This window comes from Pholis gunnellus (genome assembly GCF_910591455.1).
Source record: "Pholis gunnellus genome assembly, chromosome: 4".
Lineage (NCBI taxonomy): Eukaryota > Metazoa > Chordata > Actinopteri > Perciformes > Pholidae > Pholis > Pholis gunnellus.
In genome coordinates, this window is record NC_136530.1 from 16,824,243 (window position 1) to 16,848,992 (window position 24,750).

General features: G+C 39.6%; 1 protein-coding gene across 2 annotated transcripts; it reads right to left on the reverse strand.

Annotated features, from left to right (window-relative positions):
* Positions 1-1,120: 1,120 nt before the first annotated feature.
* ap1m3 (adaptor related protein complex 1 subunit mu 3) lies at positions 1,121-23,444 on the reverse strand. 2 transcript variants are annotated; one of them, XM_079158373.1, is made up of 12 exons: positions 23,225-23,444; positions 17,152-17,308; positions 16,546-16,613; positions 16,132-16,262; positions 13,401-13,548; positions 12,191-12,317; positions 8,317-8,459; positions 7,460-7,531; positions 7,029-7,187; positions 5,311-5,436; positions 4,734-4,809; positions 1,121-2,736 (listed from the first exon to the last, which is right to left on the reverse strand). In XM_079158373.1, exons 1-12 carry the CDS (start codon positions 23,264-23,266, stop codon positions 2,714-2,716), a joined length of 1,272 nt encoding a protein of 423 aa, XP_079014499.1. In that variant the 5' UTR covers positions 23,267-23,444; the 3' UTR covers positions 1,121-2,713. The 2 variants fall into 2 exon arrangements, with proteins under 2 accessions (XP_079014499.1, XP_079014500.1); XM_079158374.1 differs by lacking the exons at positions 16,546-16,613; positions 17,152-17,308; positions 23,225-23,444 and adding an exon at positions 16,884-17,124.
* Positions 23,445-24,750: the final 1,306 nt, after the last annotated feature.

Sequence of the window (24,750 nt, forward strand, 5' to 3'; positions counted from 1 at the left end):
TATCCATGCATGACAGCAATAAGAGGTGAGCAGAGCGAAGAGGGAGGCAGCTCTACTGAGGAGAGAGGACTGAGTGGGAGGAGAGAGCTTTTCTGCCAGGCAGTGAAAACACAAACAATTTAAACCAGACAAAATGTGTCTGCTACACTTACTACAAGTACAAGTTAATGATTCCAAATGTATATATTTCTACTTGCATTACAGTATACTTGTGACATATTTTGTCATTTCTAATGCTTTCACGTGTTAAAGCGCAGTTTTGGTTTTGCTGTCATTGATCTGCTAAAGGTATCGTTTTGGTAAATTCATAAACTTTCAAGCTGGTGTCGACAACATGTTTGAATACACAAAATATTCTGTTTTTTGCCCATGTTCTGAAAACTATATTTTCTACCAAGCTCTTTATATGGCTAATTGAATATGTGCAGTCAGATTAACGTAACCGGTGGTGGACTTGTGCTAACACAGCCTCCCTCCGTTATTCCTTCAACCACCGTCTTGAAAGTCATACAAAATGTTTTTCTTTTTTTGTGAGGGCATTTGATTTACGATCGCTATCGGGATAATTTCAACAAATATAACAAAAAAAGGTGTTTGCAGAACATTTCCAACCCTATACATCGATGTATGTTTTCTAAGTGATCTGATCTGCACCGGTATGACCGTTTGACTGACCTATAGCTTTATCGGTCCTAATTTTGGAATGGATTTTGTTATCTTTGGAAAGAATCAAGCTACCAGTTTAAAGACCAGTTTCCAGTCTTTATGCAAAGCTCAGCAAACTGCTGTTGCTGATGTTTAGCGTACAAACATGAGCACGGTATCAATCTATAATTGAACTTTTCCCCCAAATTTGAGAGTATACCTGCATTCCATTTCAATGTATCAAAACTGCTTTAGAGCTCCTCAACTTAAAAAAAAAGTTTAATGATGTTAAATCTGAAATGTATTGGTCAAACTCCCTGTATATGAGATGGGGTTAAATATTTATAGATAGCGCAAAGCAGATCCGTCTTAAGTCTAATTGTTGATATGCTATCATTTGGTGAAACAGTCTAGTCAGTAACTACATACAAAAATGACTCTTACAAACAAAAAAAACAACAATAGTATTCCAAAACAACATAGAAAAAAAGTTTATTTCCAAATATATCCCTTTGCTTCCTATCGACAAATAGTAGTTGATCAATTAATGAAAACACATGAGAACACACACTTATTAACAATCGTCATTGGTGTCAGAAAAATGTCCCCACACAAGATAATGATAATATAATAAGATAAGACAATAACACAACGATTGAAATAGAAGGTTTTGTGCTTCACAGCAGAAATGCTAAAGCGACACAGAACTCTCTTCTTTGCTGTTGGCAGTGCAGCTGAACTGATATGGTGCAATGCATGAACAACAGAGAAAGTAAATCACACCACAAACTGCTTTGAAGAAGTGTATGGGTCAACATATATAAAAAAAAAAGTTGTGCAAAAACAATTAGCTTAAGATATTGTCAATACTCTCAGAATCCCTGCAGGTTATTTTACCTTTGTCCAGCCCCCCTCTCATCTACCCCTTGTTTTGCCCTTCAAACATCCACAGGGGACTTACTAGAACATTATAAACAACAGATAGAAATATGACAAACAATTCTGCACCGTGCTCATTCCTTCAGTCTCTGCCTCGAAGCTGCAAGCTGATTTCGAGCACAAGGACAAGGTTACAGGCCCCATGAGAGCACGTTGACGGTATTATGTTACACTGCCAACGCTTCTGACAATATTGTGTCTTATTAATCATTGATCTGGTCGCTGGTGTTAGTTTCAGTGCACTGGGGATTGTGTTCAACACTAAAGCTGATGATACATAGGCAATTTTTAAGGCAATGAATATATACTATAAAGGTTCCTGCAAAACACATGTCTTTGAGAGGGAGGCAGATTAACAACATAAAATGTACTGTATATGGATCATAAAGTGGTTATTAAGGACAAAATATATGAGGAATAAAAACCCTTGCAGTTAAAGATGCTAATGCTAAAGTGGTGGAGTGGTTTGAATCCAGCATGGAGCAAAAACAATCCCTACAGAAAAGAATAAAACCTGACAGAGTGCATGGCACACTTTTGATTCAGAAAAATCACCCATCTGCTGTTCCTTTGAGAAATAAAACATTGACAATGACCCATCACAGTTACTGTATGTTGGCACGACACAATTTTTTGGTTTGCATGTTATACAGTAAAAAGATACACATCTCAGTGCAGAAGCCAAGTACCCAAAAAAAGATAACTCTACAAATCCTATATTTCGTAATATTTGAGCAAAACATGCTTCAAAATGTATTTCCCTCCAGAATTAAGCTTGGAGAATATTACATTAAAAGCGAAGAAAGGAGAACTTGCCAGAACCAAGCGGTGTCACAAAGTTATTAGTTCATTATTAAGATATTAAAACGTTTTGCTGGAGTCCTGAGGAGCCCTTAAAAAAAGTCACAGGTCAAAGGTGATGCAACAGCCTTTCCCGTCTGAGTTGAGCATGTCTTAGAGGAAGGGATGATGCCTCGTTTCCGTTCAGAGCAGGAAACAATTGCATGTGTCCTCCTGCGCTTGACCTCTGTTGTCCATTGCAGACGGGGAGCCGGAGAAACAGAGGAGGAGAGAGAGGAAGACAGACAGAGGGAGAAAATATCCATTCGTCTAGCAGCATCTGTGCCCTTTAGTTTGTCCGGAGCTGATAATCTGCCAAGAAATGTAACAGCAGAGCATTAACGCAGCTTTTTTCCTCACTCCTGCACATTACATTACTGCCGATGAGCCCCATTAAATCGCTAAACAAGCTTTACACAAACTATCTGTAGTGGAACTCTACTAAATCACAATACCGATACCTACCACATTCCTGTCTTAGATATTTAATTCTCTGCCGTTTCAGACTTGACCGATCATTTATAAAACCCACACCTATTATTATGAATATTAGTTAAACATCAATCCTAAATTGGCAAAATCAGAGATATTATGGTGCATATTTGTATCAGTACTGTCTAATTGATATATTAGACCATTGTGTGTTTGTTTCGGGGAGGAACCATCATTATTAGTTACTGTTTGAAATTGCATTATTAATGTATCCCCAATCCCCAATTGCATGTTATAAAGATAACATTTTGATGCTTGAAAACACCGATACGCCAGAATGAAAGATCCAGCTGCAGTGTGATGCTGCCCGATCCTATTCTGACCACTGACAGTCTGATATTTGTAAAGTAGTCACTTACTGCTGTACAGTACGGCTGCTAAATGCCTGTTCATCACTCATTAATAAGTCAGCAGTCAGTCTACAGTATCAAGGAATTGTTTAATCAGTGACAGTGTGTCTGCATGTAGTGCAGAGTGAAATGTGATCAGCTCCGTCTTCTCTCCACCTCCCTCCCCATGTTGCTGATGGTAACAATAAGAGAAAGGTGATAGCATTCTCTCCAGTCCCCCCCCGACTTTATCACTCTTCTTTCTCTCACTCCTACCTTCCTCTTTTCTATCTCTCTCTCTCTTTTTTGCTTCCTTGCTGATGCTACAGCAAGGCGATAGCATCCACTGAGTGCCACCCTGGGAGCATCATGGCACTTTGTGGCATCATTCAACCTCCGGCAGCCCCCGACTCGTACCTGACACATCCAGGTAATGGATATGACGGATGTTATAGAGTCAGGTTCATTTGTCGGGCGTAGGTATTGGGCTTCCATCTCCATATCGTTTCCCTTTGCCACCCATTGAAACTAGTGAGCTAGTAAGGAGGATTTTGCTGCAGTCTCATCAATATATTGTGGCTATAATGTGGAAATATGCAATTATATGTGATCTGTCCAAAATCAAACATTTTATTATATTAAGGTAGAGATGTAGCTTCTTCAACATATTTCAAAAAATGTTCTAGGGTAAAATCTCAAGTTAGTGAGTTGGGTGAACAAAGTTCAAATCTACGTCTTATGCCCTTGGTGTCATACTTGACTTTGAAAGATGCCGAAGGGTTCATTCCCAGGGCAGCAACTATATCCCAGGAGCTTTGGTAAAACTTGACTGCATTCTCACAGCTGTAGCCCTGCTCAACTTCGGGCAAGTAAGAACCAAAGAATTTTATGCCATAAGCTAGCAGGCTTGTAAAGTTTCAATCCTTGGCCTCCTGTGTGGTATCATTCTATGGCCCTGAGGTCATGGCTCATGGCGATAGAGCCGGGTAATGGATATGATGGATGTTACACAGCTCGGTTCACTCCTAGGCCACACACTGAATAGTGATGCAGAAAAACTGATCCTGATACCTCCTCGCAAGGAAAACCTCATATCTAATCTCAGGGTGACCTCGGGTTTGGACTCCAATTTCATAAAACATAAAACAGCAAAAAAGGGAGTCCATAAGTCCAAACAATGTGGGAACTTGATATTTGTTATTAACATTCTGTTTAATATATCATATCTATTATCATGCGATAGTATTAAATAACTTCTCTGTACAACTGCTTTGCTTTTAAAATGTGCTTTTCTCTGGAGGAGATGCCACTTTCAAGCAAATCGGCTCAAACCAAACTCACACAGTCCTGATGAGGCAGACTACTCGAGTACACTTTAGCTTTGATTGTTGCTCATTTACTGAGTTGAAGTATCTTAATTGGTAGTGTATGTGTGTATCTGGGGGGTGTTATGGGTGTGTGAGTATATTTTTGTGTTTATATTTTTACCTCCGCTTTGTGTGATGTAGCGCACCCATGGTAATGCCTGGTAACCGCTCTTCTCTATGATCTTAAGGTAGCGTACCTGAGGAACACAGACAAGTCAAATATAGTTATTTCATTCATTCATACACTCCAAATATATATGTATTTATGTATATATACATTTGTCTATAGGCTATATGCTTCAGTGTGTTCATGACAACCCACTTGTAGCAGGTGTAAATTACCCCTATCCATTGAAAACCATGTATCTCTGAATTTGGTGATTTAAATTTTTCAGACAATTTGAAAGATAAATTGGTCCCTAAACGTTTGAGCAAAATTATCCTACTTCTTAAAACCCAGTAGATCAACAGAAATGCTGTTTACTGAAGTGTTCTGATTTTCTTACTTGATGAAAGGTTTTGTTTCAGGGATACATGTTTTTCCCAGGACAGTGCAACATTTTAATCAGGAAGCACCTTAAGCTTGTTATTCTCAGGTGGGGATCATATATATATATATATATATATATATATATATATATATAATATATTTGACAAAGAAGAAAAGCCAGTGTATGGTTGTTAATAAAGAGTACAACCTGAATCCCAGACACCGTGAAATAGGGGATCTCAAAGTCAACTGTGATTGGTCTCTTTGCTTCCAGATCATCACCGTCCACACTGGGAAGCCCAAAGTGCGCCCGCATCATGTACTCCTTTCCACCCTAGACATGAGTAAATAGAAAAGAGGAAAAATTACTAAGCCGTTAATGGAAAATTCAGAGTTCACAGACAGGTATTTGACGTTAATTAATACAAGGTTGTTTATACTTTATATTAGTGGCCACCTGGGACAACTCTCATGTAATATCGAGGTGAATCAGATTTATATTTACCATCTGACAGACATATCTCGGCTATAAACACAAGAAACAGGTTAATCATTCTTCATACCAGCAATTGTTTAACACATCATCCAAGCATGTAGTCTGTTAGTCTGTACTTTGGTTTTACTTGCTGCAAATCAGTTTCCAAATTCACTTGAAAGCCCCTGAAAATTTGGCTTCAAATCACATTTTCTCTATAACATTTACAACGTATGACTAAATAAACAAACATCAAAGTTATAGTCTTGAAAAAATTGAGTCCAACACTCAAAACCGAATCTGTGTGGGTGTAGTCGTATCTATTTTGTTTGACAGTAATCTGGCAACAAAAGCAAACAACTCAGTTATAATCACTTTTTGTGACTGTGGTTGAGTCTGTTTATTAGTCTCCTATCACAACAAGCCACTGATTCATCTTTGTTTCCTTGAGCCTCTATCAAACATTACAAGTTGAGTATGGTTCCCTGAGAGAAAAAGCTGTTTTATCGTGTCCAGAGGTTGATAGTGACAGAGACAAATGTGCTGCCGAGTCAAACACCTGCTGTCACCAGTAATGAGAATTCTTAACCCTCCTTAACAGACTGAAGATGTAATGAATTACTGAGAAGATATCAGAACTTGACAGATAAAAGGAGGAAAATTCTCTTTTCTTTTATGGTTTTGGTGACAGCAGACTGATACCAAAAACGTGAAAGGAAGAGAAGAAAATGGAGAGATAAGATGTGAGTGTGTGTGTTTTTTTGTGTGTGGGGAGGCTGATCATACTCTGATAAATGGCTGCTGTCTAATACTTGTCAGAGTGAAAATACAACTTGTGTTTCTGACACTGGGACTGATTAAAGCTCATGTAGATACGAGGTATCATCAGTGGTGGACGAAGTACTCAGATATGTAGTAATCAGTAAAAGTCAGTAAAAGTAGCAATACCACAGAGTAAAAACACTCTGTTACAAGTAAAAGTCCTGCATTCAAAATTTGTAAAAGTATAAAAGTATTATCATCAGAATATATGGTTTATAATTATTGATGCATTAATGTGTGCATCACTTTAATGTTGCAGCTGGTAAAGGTGAAACTTATGTTATTTACTTTATATACTGCCAGAGTAGCTTGTGAAAACCCGCCATGGATCAATAAAGTTCCATTGTTTTCTATTATTAGTATGTTCCGGAGAGGGGACTTTTAACGAAAAGTGCAATATGTGCCACTGAATTGTAGTGAAGTACAAATATAAATAGCAGAAAATGGAAAGTAAAGTAGTACCTGAAAACTGTATGGTGCTCAAGTAAATGTAATTTGTTACTTTTTATCATATTGACATTGCCTTTAAAACCTTACAGTGGTTGAATAAGATAGCACCGTTATAAAAAATCAACATGTACTTGATGTAATTTAGGTCATGAACTGTGATATTTTGTTGCCACACTAACAGGGAAAGACTTGATGTTCCACAGCACCACGTTCTTCTCGGGCACCCACTTGGCGCTGCCTGTGCTGGTCTTGAACTTGGGTGAGTCAGCATCACTGGGCACTGGCACCAGAATGGACACATTGTTGGCTGTGGACCGGCTCTTGAACTGACTCCGAGCCTGTGGAAGGTGAAAGAGGACAGAGTTCAAATGTCATCTGAGGCCTTTACAATAAAAGAAAACGAACAAGGAGGTCTTCGTGATTATGCACCCTGCGGCTTGTGAATTTGAGTCTGTATGGCCGTCACTGCCTAAAACAGATGTTAAGCGTCAATCCACCCGAGAAGTATGTGTCATAAACACTAAACGAGTTTCAGTGGAGGGTCTAGATGAGTGGATAAAGTTGTGGGGCTCTGTATGTGTCTTTATGTTTGTGTGTCACTCATCCTTACCTTCACCTTGATCTCCACACGGCTGTGAGAGAACTTCTCAATCACGCTCTCGATCCATATGAGAGGCTTCACCTGTCAGAGAGAGAGAGCGAGAGAGAGAGAGAGAGAGAGAGTGAGTGAGTGGACAAGGTCGGAGAGCTAAAGTGTATCACGACAACACACATCACCGGTGACACAGTGGGCAGGAGAGAGAGAGAGAGAGAGATTGTGTTTGTACAAGGGAGACAATCGCTGCTCAGCTGGATAGATCACATAGATTTCAGGTGCAGCAGCCCCCCTCAAGTATCCTCTGGTTCATTGAGCAGCATGTCAGGATGATTGGCAACATTTGGCTTAGCAGACAAACTGAACCGCAACTTATCTTTTACACTCAAACTCAAACTTAATAGTCTTTCAAATTTGGTCATAAAAGAGTAAAGTTATTTACTGAGGCTATATACTTTGCAGTACAACAATAAAATTCATCAATAATGTACTGTATCGGTAAATTTAAAAAAAAGACTACGGTACATTGTGAACAGTAAACTTCAGACATATAACACAACAAAAATAATTTAAACATTAACCCCTAAAAGAGAAAAATAAGTACATGATATATTTATATGTGCCAACACATGTCAATATCTGTGATAAGCCAATATCAGCCATTTCTACCAAATGATCAGAATATAAAAGTCTTAATATGTTTTGTGCGAGGAAGATGCGGAAAAGAATGACCTTTCTAGGTTGTGATGGTATCTGTGTTTAAACTTTAGTGTGAGACAAATATGAAGTGTGCTCTTGGTGTTGCTGGTACGCAGGTGGTGTGAGTGTGAGTGTGTGTTACAGAGAGAAGTTTGTTCGTGTGTGCTACTTACTGTGGTGTTGAGGCGGTAGGACATGAGCTCGCTCTCGCCGTCGGGGGGGATGAAAGAGATGGTGCGGTCGTTCTCGAAGCGTGACAGACGGACACACTGATGAAACTTCACATCCTCCAGCTCCACTGCCTTACTCTTCTCTCCTGACACACACACAAACAATACACACACACAAAAACACACAAAAAGATTGAGAGCCTTTCAAGCGGCCTTGGGGGAAATCAAGGTCAAGGTAATGATGATTGACAAACATTCACTTAGTGTCTCTCTCTCACACACACACACACACACACACACTGTACGCACAGTGTGCTCTGTCCTTTTATTGTCCCCCTCTGAACAGTTATTTAGCTGCTTCATTCAAACACACAATCACACAGACTGTGTGCCTTCAACCTGCTGCGATCATCTTCTCCTGTACTGAAGGCCATTTAGCTGCCTCACAAACACATCCACACCTGCACTGACACACATACAACACAGTAAATAAATATTCTATCATAAAAAAAAAACATAGCTGTGTGTTTTTTTTTTTCATTACTGATTTACTGTTTGTGTAATAAATCCGCCTACTACACCAAAGCAGGTCGTTTATTATGGTCTTATTTTGTGAAATACGCCTACAGTGAAGTCTTTATGCGAATGAGATGTCACACTATTTTTCCCCTTATATCATTAGTAATACGACTGCTTAAATGCACAGCCATTTGTCAGGTGAGGTGTTTGAAACCTGCCCGACACAGATAGACACATATCTGGCATTTCTGCTGGATCAACAACAAATTATTAATTGATTATAAAAATTAGCTTTTGACTCATTTTCTGTTAATTGACTAATAAAAACAGCATAGTGAGTATAGTTACGAATTTGGTTACCAGTGACCAATTAAGCAGCGCTCTACCTTTTATCTTTCTAAAACTCTAAAGGAGTACTACAGAGGCTGCTATAGACAAAAATCAGCAGATTGTGTCGGCTAGATCATTTAACTTTTCCAGACAATTCCTCCCAAGGATGGAGCAAGAGTGCAGCGCTGTTGCAATGGGCATTTAAAAAGCGCGACCTCCTTAATGGTGGCATTTGCAGTCTGCTGGAGAAAGCCTCCTCCTCTGTGGTTAATGGAGGGTGCTGAGTGGTGGAAAACTGCCGTAATGACTGTGGGCCTGTGGGCCTTCAACCAAATCCCCCATTCAACAGCGAGCTTAAAGCCTGCCTCACCTGCTCTGAATGCAACCCTGGACCAGCACTGCCGGGAGAGAAGATGTGTGTGTGCATGTGTACTTATGTATGCAGCTTCCCTGTTCATTGTTCTCTTTCTCTCTCGTGTGTGTACGTGCATAGGTTTATGCATATTTTCTTCCTACTTGCTCGTTTCTCTATTGATTTAGCTTTGGTGTGTGTTTGCATGCGTGCGTGTGTGTGCGTGTGTGTGTAGGGGTGTGTGACATTTCCTCATGCCTGAGAGGGGACTGGCTGAGGTCAGGTCTAGGGGGAGCACAACACTCCTGGACAAGCAAAGCAGGAAAGCCCTTTAGCGCATTTTCTGTCTCTCTAATTCGGTTTGTTTCTATGTCAGTAACACGCACACCTGCATGTAGCGGTATCAAGACGACAGGAAAGAAAGGTCGTATGGGACACTCTCTGTCACTGCCAGGACCTCAGGCGCCGGAAGAAGAGACAGGTGTGTGTGTTTGTGTATGCACGTTTGCCTACATGCCAGGTGGGGATTGAAGATGCAGCAGAGTCCCCTGTGGTTCACCTTTAAGGCTGCTTTAATATACAGCAGCAGACAGGAGGAACCTAATCTGTTTTCTGTCCGCTGTAGCAGAGCATGAAAAGTGACACAAGGAACACAGGGAACCGTTTCACAATGGCATGGGGAAAATGTTTCTGTCCAAAGCATCTTACAGTTCTGTAATATCACTCAACCCAGCAGACAGAGAGACCGGTTAACACAGGCTTCTTAGCATTTAAAGGTTGAGGACACAGGATATGTAGCGATTGGTGGATTATTTTCTCAAACCAAAAATAATCTACAACTCCTTTTGTTTGCCGATTAATCATTTATGTCATCTTTTCAGCAAACATGCTAAATATTTGTTGGTTCCACCTTGTCAAATGTGAAGACAGGAAACGATACAACGGAAGGTATCTGCATTTAGTCATTAGAAGATGTCACCTTGGGCATTTTTTTCTCAGCACATTAATTGGGATGTAATCAGCAGATTAATTAAACATGAAAAAAAGTCTTTATGACCTGGATCTCAGCTCATACTTTCCTTGTTCAGACTCAGAGCCTTTAAAAAAAAAACATCTTATGGAAAAAACTAATCCTAAAAGCAAACACATCAAACAAACCTCTGATAAATAATATGCATTAATTGCAGGGACATGTGACCAGGTGCAGACACTCAAATGTTACAAATGATCAGATATTTTAGTGAAAAGGCCAGAGTGTTTTTCTTAACTGATTGAAGTCTAAAAAGTGGCTTTTTGTGGACTTTATCATTATGAATGCAACTTGTATGAAATAGTGACGATTCTGGACTCTTTCCAGCAGAGGGCAGTGTTAAATGACTTATAGTTCTCCTCATATTTTGGAAGCTTCCAGCTGTGATCAAATGTGCAGATCAGGCAAACGTAATAAACGCCAAATGTCTGCGAAATGATATGTAAAAAAAAAAGTGTAACTATAGAGGATGAGAGGGCAAAGCATATTTTAACATTTATATAAACATTCAGCGTGAGTGTGCTTGTTGCTGTATCTGTCAGTGTGTTTGTTTGATCGTTATTTCTGATCATCTTTTCTGATGATATGTTATTTCCCAGACTGCAAAACCCAGTGGTGGGGATTGAGTGCTGCATATACAGGATATCCACAGACCCTCACCTTTCATCTGCAGGGCTGTAGCCTGGGGTGAGGATTTACTGAGAGGCAAAGAGGCTAGACAGTGATGGAGCTTTTCCCCTTCAGTAACGAGTAGTAGGGGGGAAGAAATGAAGGCAGGAGAGAGGAGGGAAAATAGGGAGATGAGAGGGAGAAGGGGGAGGGGGTGCAGGAATAGACAAGGGGAGATGTAGCAGTGGGAGATGTTATTGGAAAAATTGGGAAAGTAGGAGGACAGGGAGATGAGGAAGGATGAAAGCTAAGCCGAGAGAGATTTGCAAGAGTGCTGGGTTTTCGACAGAAAGAGGAGGTGAAAGTGGAAGTCTGAGGGGGAGTTCAAGGCAAGTGCTCCACCATCAACCAGTAGCACATTTACAATCACATTTTGGCGTTTCAGCATTACTCTAGCAGATCTTTGAAGCAAATTTATATCAAGGGTAAAATATGTTTAATTTAAAATGCAATAAAACTTCCCCTGTTGACAGTTTACAAGTCCTCTATCAATAATGTCAAATTTGGGCAGCTTGAGATGAATAAAATATGAAAAATATTCCTCTATGTCACTCATGCGTAACAGTCTGTCAGCTGTCAGCTCAGCATGCGAAGTGTACCAATAGCTATTTACAAAGTGTAACAGAAAGAAAAGGACGACGGATAATGAGATAAAATTGGCCGCTGCCTGATGCTGTACATTTACGGATACAAGAACATTAAAACTATACAACATAGCATGAGAGTTATATCATCAAACGAAACTGTTGTGTGCTTTGCATTACCTCAGTCAGTGATTCCACACCTGGGGAACATGTACACCGGGCGGTACGCGGGAAGTATTTTAAGATATAACAAAATGATCCACGCTAACCTTTTTTCCCCTCTCATATTTGTTGAACGGGATTCAAGTGAACTTCACTGTCTTCGTGACTCTATTGCTTCCTCATTTTCAGCATATAAGACATGTATGACACTGAGCATGACTCGTTACTTACTGCCTGTTATTTCAAACAGCACTTTGTCGTTGAGGCCCAGTCTGAGTTCAGGCATCCCCGAGAGGACTACTTTGAGCTTGACCGTGCCCACTATTTCACTCCGCAGGACGCTGCCATTGGCGTTGACCTATAGGCAGAAGAGAAAGGCATGACTTTAAACGAGATAAATATTAATTTATGCTTGGAAAACAGCATTCACAAGCTTCACGGTTGTTTCAAATGCTCCTAAAGCTGCTTTGTTTAAATACTGATGTGATACAGATCAGATAGAAACGAGATGTTGATGTGAAAGAGGATGAAGAACTAAAAACCTTTTTAAATAGTCCCTGGTCACAGAAAAGGAAGTGGTATTTAATATAATGTTTACTTTTCTACCAAATGATTATTATTACATTGAGCGTGTATAGGGGCATTTTACTACAGTTTTACAAAGTCAAATCATTTTACAGCAGTTACAACATCATAAGTTAGTTGAGACTTTATCAAAAGTTGAAAATGTTGTATAATAAAATCACTTTTTGAGGAATTAATTCTGACTGATGTATTTTTCGTCTGCTTACATTGTCTTCAAACCTTTGAAATATACTACTGTATAAGTCACTCCTCACTGCACACAATGGAGAAACGTAAACACCGCAGAATGTTGGATTGAAAAAGAATAGAGGATTGTTGATATCAGAGACTGTTTACTTAGCAATTCAATTCAAGGAAAGAGACTGTTGAGAGGAGTCAAAACATGCCAGGGCTTTGACAAAGACACTGACGAACCCACTTGGCTTCAAGGAAGCACTTTGACTTTTTTAAAGAAAATACATAGTTTTGAATGACGGATCAAAACAGTGGATGATGATGGATAAAGAATGTGGAGTGAATATGATGATGGGTAAGTCATTAAAGAGTTGATATGTCTACCTACAGAATCTGTTTTGTTTTGCTTCTTGTGATCTTATTTATTGTACAGTATATTCAAGTAAAAGAAAAGAGTTCCTCATTAAATAATAATCATTCATATTACAGTAATATAAAACTGTAATGTTATTAGATTGTAAAATATCATCTTTTAAGTAAACATTGTTGATATGGTGAAAAGAGACGATGCATTAAGTACAAAATAAATGTCTAAGATGTCTGTAACTGTCTGTCTCTTTGCTGAGTCAATTTCCATTTTCTGGAACAAATATGACGCTGACATAGCAAAGATTGTCCTCACCAGTAGATTTACTGACTCAATGACGTCCATGAACACTTCATTCTTCCTGTACTTGATGCCCTCTGACCGCCAGGACACAGCATTAGTGACGGTGGCTGGAGGTCGAGGAGCTCCGGTTTCCAATTTATGACCCTGCTGGGTGATGTACCTGAAAGAGACAAAGGCAGCAAAAAGTGGTTTTAGATATTTTCGTTAAAAACATTTTGTTTTGGTGTTAACTTGCACTAATATTCACAAAAGGGCAGGATATAGATGTTTCGCAGACATGTGCCTTAGATCTGCTTACATTCATTTCCATCAACTTCTCAAAACAAAAACGTGTGCAACTATTTTAAACTGCCAACACAAATAAAAAAGACACATGTTGACAGTGATCCAAACGGTGTTATCTCCGAGGCAATCCCTTTTCTCCTAACCCCTTTGTCTTTTCTTCTGACCTCTTCTCTTCCCCCTTCCCCCTTTCCTATTCTTAGTTGTCCCTCACCTTATCGTCTCCTCTAGAGGCCTGAGCATTTCCCCCTGAGTCAATCACACACTGACCCAATGTTCCATAAAAAGCTGCTGTCCTCACGCTCCTCTCTTGCAGAAATAAGTGCAGAGCCAGTAGAAGCGCAAACATAGTAACAATGCCATTTTCATAGCCCATCTTTTTTTTGTGGCCGTTTCTGTGTGGAAACCCCCAAAAGATCTGCCGGCAACAAGGCGGGTAAAGTGGTACCGCTGCTGAAATTGTGTTAATGCAGACAAGGTACTAATTTTGGAATGACCTTGTGCTTGTGATTCTTACCAAATGTGTGTGTACTAGGTCCTTCTTTTCGGTCGACTAAATACAGCAACAGGAATGGTATCTGTGTTCCATATGGAGTTTCTAATTTGAGAAATGGGTTGCACGAAGTTATGCACAGGTCAAACAGCAAAGGTATTATTAATGTGTTTATCTTAGCAGCAGCAGCTACGGAGCAAAATTATAATTCATTTGGAGTTGAGTCTCTGTCCACCAGATGAATGGAAGGCCAATATTCACTCTTGAGGCAAATATCTGGCTCTTGTGCGGCTCAATGTTCACCAGCTAGTCGCTAACTGTCTCTGTACGCTGTTTGGTGCCGAGCAAGAAGTGTACAGTGGGTTTTTAGAGCTTTTTTGTTGAAAACAAACAATAACTGAAATGTCTTATTTTCAGTCCAACTGTACGTTTTTTATCTAACGTCAATGGGAAAAAGTGCTGGATAAACAACTTTTAGATTGATTGACAGATTAAGGCAAATAGTTCTCCCTAGTTTTCTGTCCCAGTTCCTCCCACCTACAGGGTGAACGCATGTTGACACGTAGCAAAGTCTGACAGTGCTGAAAGATAAAAGGCGGCGACTAGTGGGCTTGAGGTCGACGTCGGGTTGTTTTGTTGCTTCAGTGTTTGTTCTGTTTTTCCCTGATTCTCTTCAGAAATGCTAATGAAAGGATCTGGCAGCGGGGTTTGCAGCAAACTGACAGATTAGCATAACAATAGCAATCACAACAAACACACACACTTCATGCGAAGACACACACATGAACAGATTCACATGCATCCCTGCAGTCTCACTTCACTTGCTCAGTCTCTTGCATCCTCCCACTCATGCACACAGCATGCAGCATGCAGACAGAGAGACAAAGTGAATGTGTGTAAGTGTACTGTGTGTGTGTGTGTGTGTGTGTTGGTGTGCGTGTGTATGCACAAGAGAGAAATGACTTTTGTGCGTCTCCTTGGAGAAGAGAAGAGCAGGGCTTTTCTGTCTGAGACTCTCGAGTGTGTCCAGCTGACGGTGTCATTGTGTCTGAGTGCCAATAGGAGCCTGGTAATTATCAGCACTAGTCAGACACCAAACACACACACACACACACACACACACACAGCCTCAGTCAAGCATTGGTGCACAAACAGCACACAAAATGAATCATCAATCACATACCGAAAAATCCCTTTTGTGACATAAAAATAGTACAATAGAACAATGCTTCATGCAAGTTTGAACGTTTCAAATATAAATTCATCATTAATTAGAAGCAAAGCTGATCATGTGCACACAGAACCCATGTTATCATGGTACTGTAAAGGAAACGTTGAGCCTTTCCCTGGAGACAAATGCCTCTCTGAGGAGCCAAGAGAACAGAAAAAATAAATCAACCCTGTGTACACCATGAATACAAAGACCTGTGAAGCCCAAGAATAGTAGTTGCTTCACTTCGTTTCACTTGCTGAATAGAGTTCCCCCATTCATTATAGCTTTAATCACTGGCTGTACTTAAAAAACAACAAATAAAGCAAATGGCACTTCAAACAGAACTATTGTGTGCTCTCACTCGCATCTGTGCTGGGCAGCTGCAGTATGAAACACACTGCTGTTATCTCACTGAACAACTTCAATGTTTTGTTTTCTGATTGATGATACAGTTACCACTTGAGCTAATGTGGTTACATTAAAATCAGACTGGAGTGCTTTAGTGCAGTACGGCCTCTGAGAGTTTGAAACTTTAACCTTATACCTTCATCAGCCGGATTAATGGTACACACTAAAAATGCCTGACCACAGTGCCAACGAATATAATTGATTCAAGTTTTGTCAAATGTAAAAATCTTTTTTGTGGTTTGGAATGATTGTACAGTAACTGTTTCACTTTTAAGTTTTGTCAATAGTAGCCACTCTTAATATTAGGCATGAACATGCAGACACAGCGATTATTATTGTTTTCTTACTCTTGTAGGATCTTGCTGTCAGTTGTCTGAGGGAAACCAAAGTCCATCACTTCGTCCATCAGCTCGTACACCGTCACGAAGTTGTCACGAATACTCTCCTCCTCAAGCTCCTTAAAGTACTCCTTAAATACCTACGGACACATACAGACATACGCAGTTCGACAAACACGACATGTTATATTATAGCAGCTACATAATATGCAAGTTGTTTGGTTGTACTCTTTTATCATTGTGTTTTGGGAGGGAGAGTGTACATTTATGCCATCTGCTTGCTGTATTCAATAATAATATGCAGCGAGGAAACAGCCAATGAATAAGAGCATTAGTTTCACTGGCTGGGTTGGTTGATAACAGAAGTGAACACAAGTAGCAGAAGTTAAATACGTGGACTAACGTCTCAGAAAACAGATGCACCTGTACAATTTTATAAAGAAAGGAGTACACCAGGGAAGCGTTTGCATTCTTCTTCGTCATCGCCACCACTGAAGAACGGACTGTTAAGAAATAACTGTACATCTACAAGACGGAGGTATGTAGCAAACATCTATTATACTTTAGGTGGTTAGGAGATGAACGCCATTAAATAATAAGTTAGCACAATGAATCACAGTCTGAAGCAATTGAGAACATGGCCACAGGGAGGTAAAACAGCTCAATTGTCTAATGCAGTGCACTGGGAATACCACTTACTCACAACTGCGATATCAAGCTGAATTAATAATGTGTAAGGAAGTTTGACTGCCCAATCTCACATTAAGGGAGGAGGATATATAGTGCATAGCACATCCCAGTGAATCTGTCTTCAATATTTCAACTGGCTGTGAAGCATGATGTGATGAAACAGATGCTGAGAAGCTGCCTGCAGCTAAGACCTGAACCGTATGCATAGAGAAGAGAACATTCAGTTATAAAAGTGTTAGAGGCTGTGGATCTCTGCTACATTTTTACTAATTTCTCCACAAGTAGGACTGTTGGGAAGGCTCTGACATTAAAATGTGTAGACATTTGTAAAATGGATACAGTAAAGGTTGCTGTGTTTGATCCACAGGAAGTGTGAGGAACCGTGGGTGACCAGAGGCGTCGCCTCAGCCTCCTCTTCTCTCTTCATCAGGATGGGCATGAAGTGGTCAATCTCATTCATGTCCATGTTCCCCATGTAGTTACGGCAGATTAGCACCTGGATCCAGAATGTAAAGAACAAAATATAGAGTCAGAAGATATCATTATAGAGACACTACCCAGTCATTAAATGTTCATAGCTTTTGGCTGAGATACCAAACCTGAGCGCTCAAGCTTAAACATGCTTCAAGAGCCATTGGCTGACTAAACCTGACCTCATGGATGGAAATGGCACCACTTTCCAGGTTCATCTAACAAGGAAATGTGCAAACTGTGTCGCCAACTTCTGATGATGAATTATGAATGCTCACCTTCCTAACATGAAACAGGAGCTAATGCAGACTTTAGCAAAGCTCTAGGGTTTCTGAGGTTTGAAATGATGGCAAACAAAGGAGCCACACCAGCAGCATGGCAATATGGATGGTAATGTCAGTCTGCCGGTGGGTCCACCTGGTTCAGACTGAAATATCTCAGTAGTTATTGGATCAATTGCAATAAGATTTTGTACAGACATTCATGGTCCCCAGAGGAAGGATCCTACTGATTTGAGTGATCTCCTGACTGCTCCTTCAATGCCACCATGTGGTTTTGAGTGAGATGCCAACAATTATTGAAAAGAATTGCCATGACTTTTGTCCATATCAGGATGATTTTATAATAACTTTGGTGATCTTCGGACTATTTAGTGAAAACATCACTTTCAATCAGTCCAATATTGCAAAACTAACGGCATTTTCATCAGCCTCAGCTGTACTTTGTCTTTAGTGCTAATAGAGTGCTGCAAGAATGAGTCCTAAAACCCAGAAATTAGTCAGCATCTTTTCACTTCCGGTTCCCTCGTCTCAAAGTCAGTGGGTTTGTTAGATGCCTGAAATAAGGTCTATGGTTAACACACTCTTTAAGATATTTCAACGTTTTGAGTTGCGGTATAAAAATCGTCCCCTGAATGTCTTAAAAAGGCGAAAAGTGGAAATAAGTAGTAAGTATCATAAACTTGTGTTTGCCACAGAGCTCTTTTTCTGCAATAATCCAAAAATCCAAAAGCTAAGTCTCATTGTCTTTTTGTAAAAGATTCAAGTGCGATGCTAACTTCTGGGGTTGACCTATAAATATGTCATCCTTGCAGCACACCAAAAGTGCAAATATTAGCATTCTAAAATGACTAAAAGGTTGTGTTTCCATACAATCACTTTCTCTTGTGTGTATGTCGAATCCTCTTCTTCGTTATTGAGTCCTTACATTTTCCAGGATGTCATTCAACGGTCTAAAAAGAGCAAGAACCTGTTTGTAATAAAAAGGTGTGTGTAGGCTTTTAATACAGCTAGCTAGCTAGTCAATTACGTATGGACATGTCTATGAATGCAGCCTTTCCCCAATACTAAAAATAGAGCCTCTTATGACTGCATACCTTCTGTTCTTTTGAGACTAGTGTCACGAGAGATCTTAATATTTAACGGCTGAATGCAAACAGCTGAGTTTCTAAGAGACGCCCTCTTTCTGTGAATCTAAGAGACCGAAATCCAGACATTTACTAAACAAACACTTGGATCGCACAAACAAACTCCAAAAAGATGTTTTGGTCGTTAAGGCGTGGATTTCAAGTGATTACAAAAAACATTTACCAAAATTGACAGTAACTGTATTTTAAAATCATTTCTGACATATTCTTGAAGATTCATTTCATTTAGCCGCGAGAAACAACAGCACACTTTCCTAATCTTAATAGAAACACACACACACACACGCAACAAGATGAGTCAGCAGTCTTGCTGGAGTCTGGACACACAGAGTGAAGTGGAAAAAGAGATCAAAGCTGATACGCTTGAGGGATCTAGATAACACACACACACACACAGGCGTCCTCCCTTTTCTTCAATAGAAGAGTCTGTTGAACTGGGGTCACACTGGGGCACATATAACAAAGGCAGGAGGAAATAAGAAATACAAAAAAGGAAATGCCAGGAGAGTAAAGTAATCTGGGGGAGAAAAAAGGATATGAACAGGCCACTGCTCAGCTTCTGTGAGAGGAGACAGACATCACAGAGTGAAGAGTTCACAGGTCACTAGAGACAGAGAATGAGGTAGTCAAATCTTTGCATCAAAAAAGAGCTGCAATACTGAAGACCCCTATAAGGTGTCCAGAGGTTACTTTCTAGTTCTGGATGTAAACTTTGCTAAAGAAAACAAAAACAGAAAGTGAAAGTATTTTTTCAGCCTCAGCTGGCCTATACGGTTGTATTTTATTCTGTTCAAAGCTTGTTTTTTGGACTTTTGGCAACATTATCTAAAGGGATATAAGAAAGTCTGATGGTTTCCTGCAATTTCAGACATTTTGTAGTCTAAATGTTTGCACCATTGATAAATGAAACAAATGGTTCAAAACAACAAAATACTCATCCACAACCCATACTGCACTCAATGAGCACCTACAGAACACTGCAGTCAAAAAGCAAAACACGAACACTGCCACCAATATATCAGTTGCAAAGATCAAAGGCCTGATGTTGCACAAACTCATGAGTCGGAAGAAATCATTTGTAAAAGATTAGTTTCCACCTACGAAAATGCATGAATCACAGGGTAACATGATGACACTGTGTCCCAGTCATTTGAAATAAAACACGTTTATGATGAAAAGTATTGACACATTTGTTATTGACTGCTCTATTATGCCGCTGTTTCTAACTCCTCGCTGTGTGTTTGACTTTATTTTGCTGAATGACAATACATGCTAAATGAGGCAGGAAGCTGTGACAAGTATGGCCTTGCTGCAATCACAATGATGATTTAGAATAGCTTGTGTTCCGGCTTTAGGATATTTAGGAGTCAACATATCATTGTCATGTTGTCTGCTGCTTTCGAATGTGTGTCAGTTACACTCATTTTAGAAAGGAAAACATCAGATAGCGTTGTATATTCAGCAGAGGCAGAACACATCAAACAGAGCACCTCACACAAACAGTTAGCATATTTCATGCCCCAAAGCAGAGCGCAGCTACTCAATAATCCAGGTCTCATTAAATTCTACTGTGAGTGTGTTAAGACTCCAGACTGTCTGATATATGTGTTGGCATACAAATACTTTAAACAAAAACAGTACGTCTACATCCCGCCCTCGTTACATTGATTCCTACAAATCTAATTAGAAGTGACAAAAAAGGGTTTACATGACAACAGGTTAGTAGAAGATTAAAGTTTGAATAGAAAGAAAGTGATACAATAAAAAAATAAGACATGTTTTAGCAGCAAAAACAGAAACAAAGACGGCAGAGGAGGGTAACAATGAACAACACTGAAGAATGGCACAAAATAGAAATGATGTGTAACTTAAGTAACCTTTTTTTCAAATGGCATTTCTTTTCTTACAGCAGGGATCCATTGCGGGTTAAATCCAGAAGAACCATTTGTGTTCTTACTTGAATTTCCCAAAAGCAACAACAAAAGGTTTTCTCTTAAAACTATTGGTGGCTTTAAAACACTTAGGGATTCTCATTCCAGGGACACACAAGGCAACTCTCCAAATCACCAACAACCGTTTGGAAAACAATCACAGCACAAACCTTTAAGCAGAACTCCATAAGCCTCTGAGAAAAATAGAGCAGAATAATACTGATATTTTAGAGCGACATGGCTGTCAGGAGTTAACGGTATAGAGCTTACTTGTAGACAAAATAACGGCACATTGAAGGCTGCAAAAAGATGACTCTGAGTTAGTTTATCAATAGCAACCATTCAACATTGTGCATGCTCACAGTGACTCTTTTCAGCTAGAGGTTCATTGCTGCTCAAGACGCCCAATTCAACAAAACGAATGCACCAGCAAGCGTCTCTGAACAGTTCACAGACACACACACACATACATACACACACACACACACACACACACACACACATACACAGCGCTCAAGCAGATTCCCCTCTCTGGAATATCAGGGCAAAGGTCTTGCATGCCTAGTTTGGACTCTGCGTTATCTGTTGTGTTTACCATGTTCACCATCTTAGCCTAGCACGTAACATTTGCTAATTGGCACTAAACATAAAATATTGATATAAGACCGATGGGAATGCCATTTGTTTTGCAGGTATTTCGCCAAACAACACACTTTGGACAATTTAAACTTTTGACCTGATGATGAAGCTAAAGGAAAAGTCAAAGGATCAGCAAAGTCCAGTCACAAATGTCCGTACAAAATGTTATAGCAAGCCATTCAAAAGTTGCTATATTGAGATATTTCAATCTGGAACAAAGTGAGTGATCACGAGAGTGTGGCTAAAAAACAAAACTGATTGAACTGGTGAAAATGTGGAGGAATGTGCGCTGTTCCTGATAAATAAATACAGAAAAGAAAATGAACTGTAGGTCTTTTGGGACTGTTAAACCTCACACTTGTATGCTTAATGAAATGTGCTGCTTCTCATTACAACCCAACAACTTCACTGGGAACAAATGATGCCACGCTGATTTCAATAGCCTGACATTTCAGTCCACATCGCAGGTCCCTGCAGCCAGCAGCGTGCGGTCTAGTGCCCTGCAGGAGCCACAACTCGGGGGGGGGGGGGGGGGGGGGGGGGGCTGAGGGTGGAGGGGTAAAGGGCAGAGGTGGAAAATGTAGCTTCTGTAGCAGCTGTGTGTTTTCAACTGTGTCTAGAACTGTGTGTACAGGAGTGACCTGTCTACCTGACCACGACCGGTTTTGGTTGATTGCCTCTCTCAATTTATTTTCATCTTTGGTGCATTGTAGTTCAGTCGATTTTGAATTGCAACTGTTAATGCAGCAGCTATACGGGACAGAAGGAGGGAAAGGACTGAAGGTTACGAGCTACTGACTTGCCCCAGGGCACAGATAGATAGTTAGGGGGAGAGACAACATTGAATCTGCACGATCAGACATCCAGGCTATGAGGGGGTGATCCTTTTCCCCGGTGGGTATTGTTAGGCATCAGGCTGCTTCATACCTTTTACACGTTAAACTGATCCTAAACCACGGCATATATATAACAATTCAAATGCATTTTAAAGAATGCTATTTTTCTAATACTATTAGGGATGAAACTGAGGATCATTTACATTGTCAATTAAGCTACCTATTACTTTCTAAAAAACAAAAGGCTATAAATGCCCAAAAAAATTAATAAAATGAGTCCAAGGATTCATCTTCAAATTGTTTGTTTTGTCAGACAAAGAGTTCAAAACCTAAACAGATATGTTATAAAAGCTGAATCGATTCGTCTAAACGATTGTGATGGTTCATGAATCATTAATAAGCTAAATTGTAACGAAATGTATCCGTAGGCTTCTTGTAGTGAACTGAATATCTCTGGGTGTTGGACTGCAGTTTTGGGAAAAAACAAGCAATTTGTGCTTCATTTTTCACATTTTCCGACATTTTATAGACCAAGAAAATTATAGACAGATTATAGTTGTTGATCTATGTTATTGTAAGTTACAGCCCTAAATGAGGTTTAGCAAATTCTCCTATTTGAAAAGCTGGTCCCATAATGTATTGATTTATCAAAACTGTAACTATAATCCATGAAAGTTGCCTAATATATGTGTTTGTCTCTCAAAATGCATTTCTAGTGAATGTCAACCTGTCCAGACACAAGTTTGGCAATATGTTAAATTAATATTAAGTAAGCCTCCGTCATTTTTAAAGGATAACCTATTGGGCTGTACAAAGTATTAGGTTTTAAACTCTGATATTGGACACATCGGCTACAATAAAGGCTGCATCGCTGCACAAGAACAAGCCCTCTGTGTAGACTCAATGTGGGTGAAACGAGTTTGGCCAGTTGAGCGCGTCTCTTCCTGGCTGCTCTCTGTCCTACATGTGCGAGCATACAAGCAGTAAGTTACAAACGTCCTTGGATTTCTGGACACAATATATGATGACGTGCTCTTACAGCAGGTGCTGCGTTGACAGCCCCGATGTCAACTTTCCCCAACAACAAGTCGCCACAAACTTCACGTTACCTTTCCCTTCAGGTCGAGAATAAATATTGCCGACGCCGACATCTTGGTGGAGAAAAAAAAATCCTCAAGAGCAAAGAACCAGCCGAGATAATATGTAGGTCTACTGTCAGATATGGGTCACTTAAGAGGGGTAAGATTCGCTCCCATCATCTTCCTTCTTCTCCTCTCTCTCTTCTCCTCTCTCTCTCTCTTCAGTCGTTAGGGTCTCGACTCGCTGGTTTTCCGGAGCGGAGCATCAAGTTAGCTGTAGTAACAAACACGCAACTTCCGGGGATTAGTGAGGGGATTTCTTTTTTTGTTGTTTTACATTTTAATTCACGCAACATTACTAATGGTCTAAATTAAGCAACTGAGAAGCCTACACTTACTCAAGCAATGTATTTAACTAATACTTTGAGTAAAGTACTTATTTGTGAATGCATCAAAAGTATTGCAAATACTTCTGAATACAGATTTGAATCCCGTACCTTTACTGGTAATGTTGTATTTTTTACATTCATTGCTACTTTTACTTTTACCAAAGTAAACTATACTACTCCATGACAGAGCAAAGCATTGTTGTGTGGCTATGTTTTATTCACTAGCTTATTTGAGAACATGTTACATTTCCCGTAAAAATGTTAAAAACAAAACATATAGCCTACTCCTGGAAAATACATTAATATATATGTACTACCCAACAGTATGCAGTTAAATAAGTTCAACCTTAACATTTAGAAATGTGATACGTTATTAGCAACATTTATGAAAATCAAATAGCGTACTCATTATCTAATAACAGAACCGTCTGCATAAATACTTCCAATGTTGATACGTAGGCCTAGTCTACTTTTTCAGAGAAGTCTGATAATGCAGAGCTTACTTGCAATGGAGTACTCTTTTTTTATTTTGCTCTAGGCTATTGGAAGGATACTGTTACCTATGTACAGGGTCTCAATACTACGCCTTACACATTAAAAACAATCCAGCTGTAGAATATAATCCCCTGAGTATGTTTACACTGAAGTGGTGGGTTTATTGTTTAAATAATCCTCCAACAGAAGTAAATCAAAACATTTGACTGAAGTTAAAGTACTTATCTTCAAAATATTCTAGTAAGAACAAAAAAAATGCAGAATAGCTCATTTCAGCATGATTATATATTATTGGATTATGATTATTGATCAATGAAGCTGTATCGTCATCCATAATACTGCATAATCATTTATTTATTGATCATATTTTGTATTATTAATCTGAATCTATAATGTAGTGGAGTAGAAGTAAGGCCCAGTACATGAGTAAATGTTTTGAGTTAAAATCTGCCACCGCTGATTAAAATGGATTTATACACACCCCAAATAGCAAACAATTTCAAATATTGCACGTTTATTTTGAAGGCAGCGTCAGTTTTGTTTCGGTTTCGCTGTGGCTCGTTTATGTGAGCTTGACTCCTCGTGTTTCCGGGTAGAAGCCTCGCCTGTCAGCCTCACACGGACCTGTCAAACCGCTCTTATCAGCTGGATGGTCTCAGCGGATCCCTAAAC

Excerpts from the sequence above, each read along its gene's own strand:
- ap1m3 (XM_079158373.1), bottom strand. The coding sequence starts at position 23,266 with ATGTCGGCGTCGGCAATATTTATTCTCGACCTGAAGGGAAAG. Across the intron at positions 17,309-23,224 it reads TTCTCGACCTGAAGGGAAAG|GTGCTAATCTGCCGTAACTA; the intron begins GTAACGTGAAGT and ends TTCTGGATCCAG. Across the intron at positions 13,549-16,131 it reads GACAGCAAGATCCTACAAGA|GTACATCACCCAGCAGGGTC; the intron begins GTAAGAAAACAA and ends TGTCTCTTTCAG.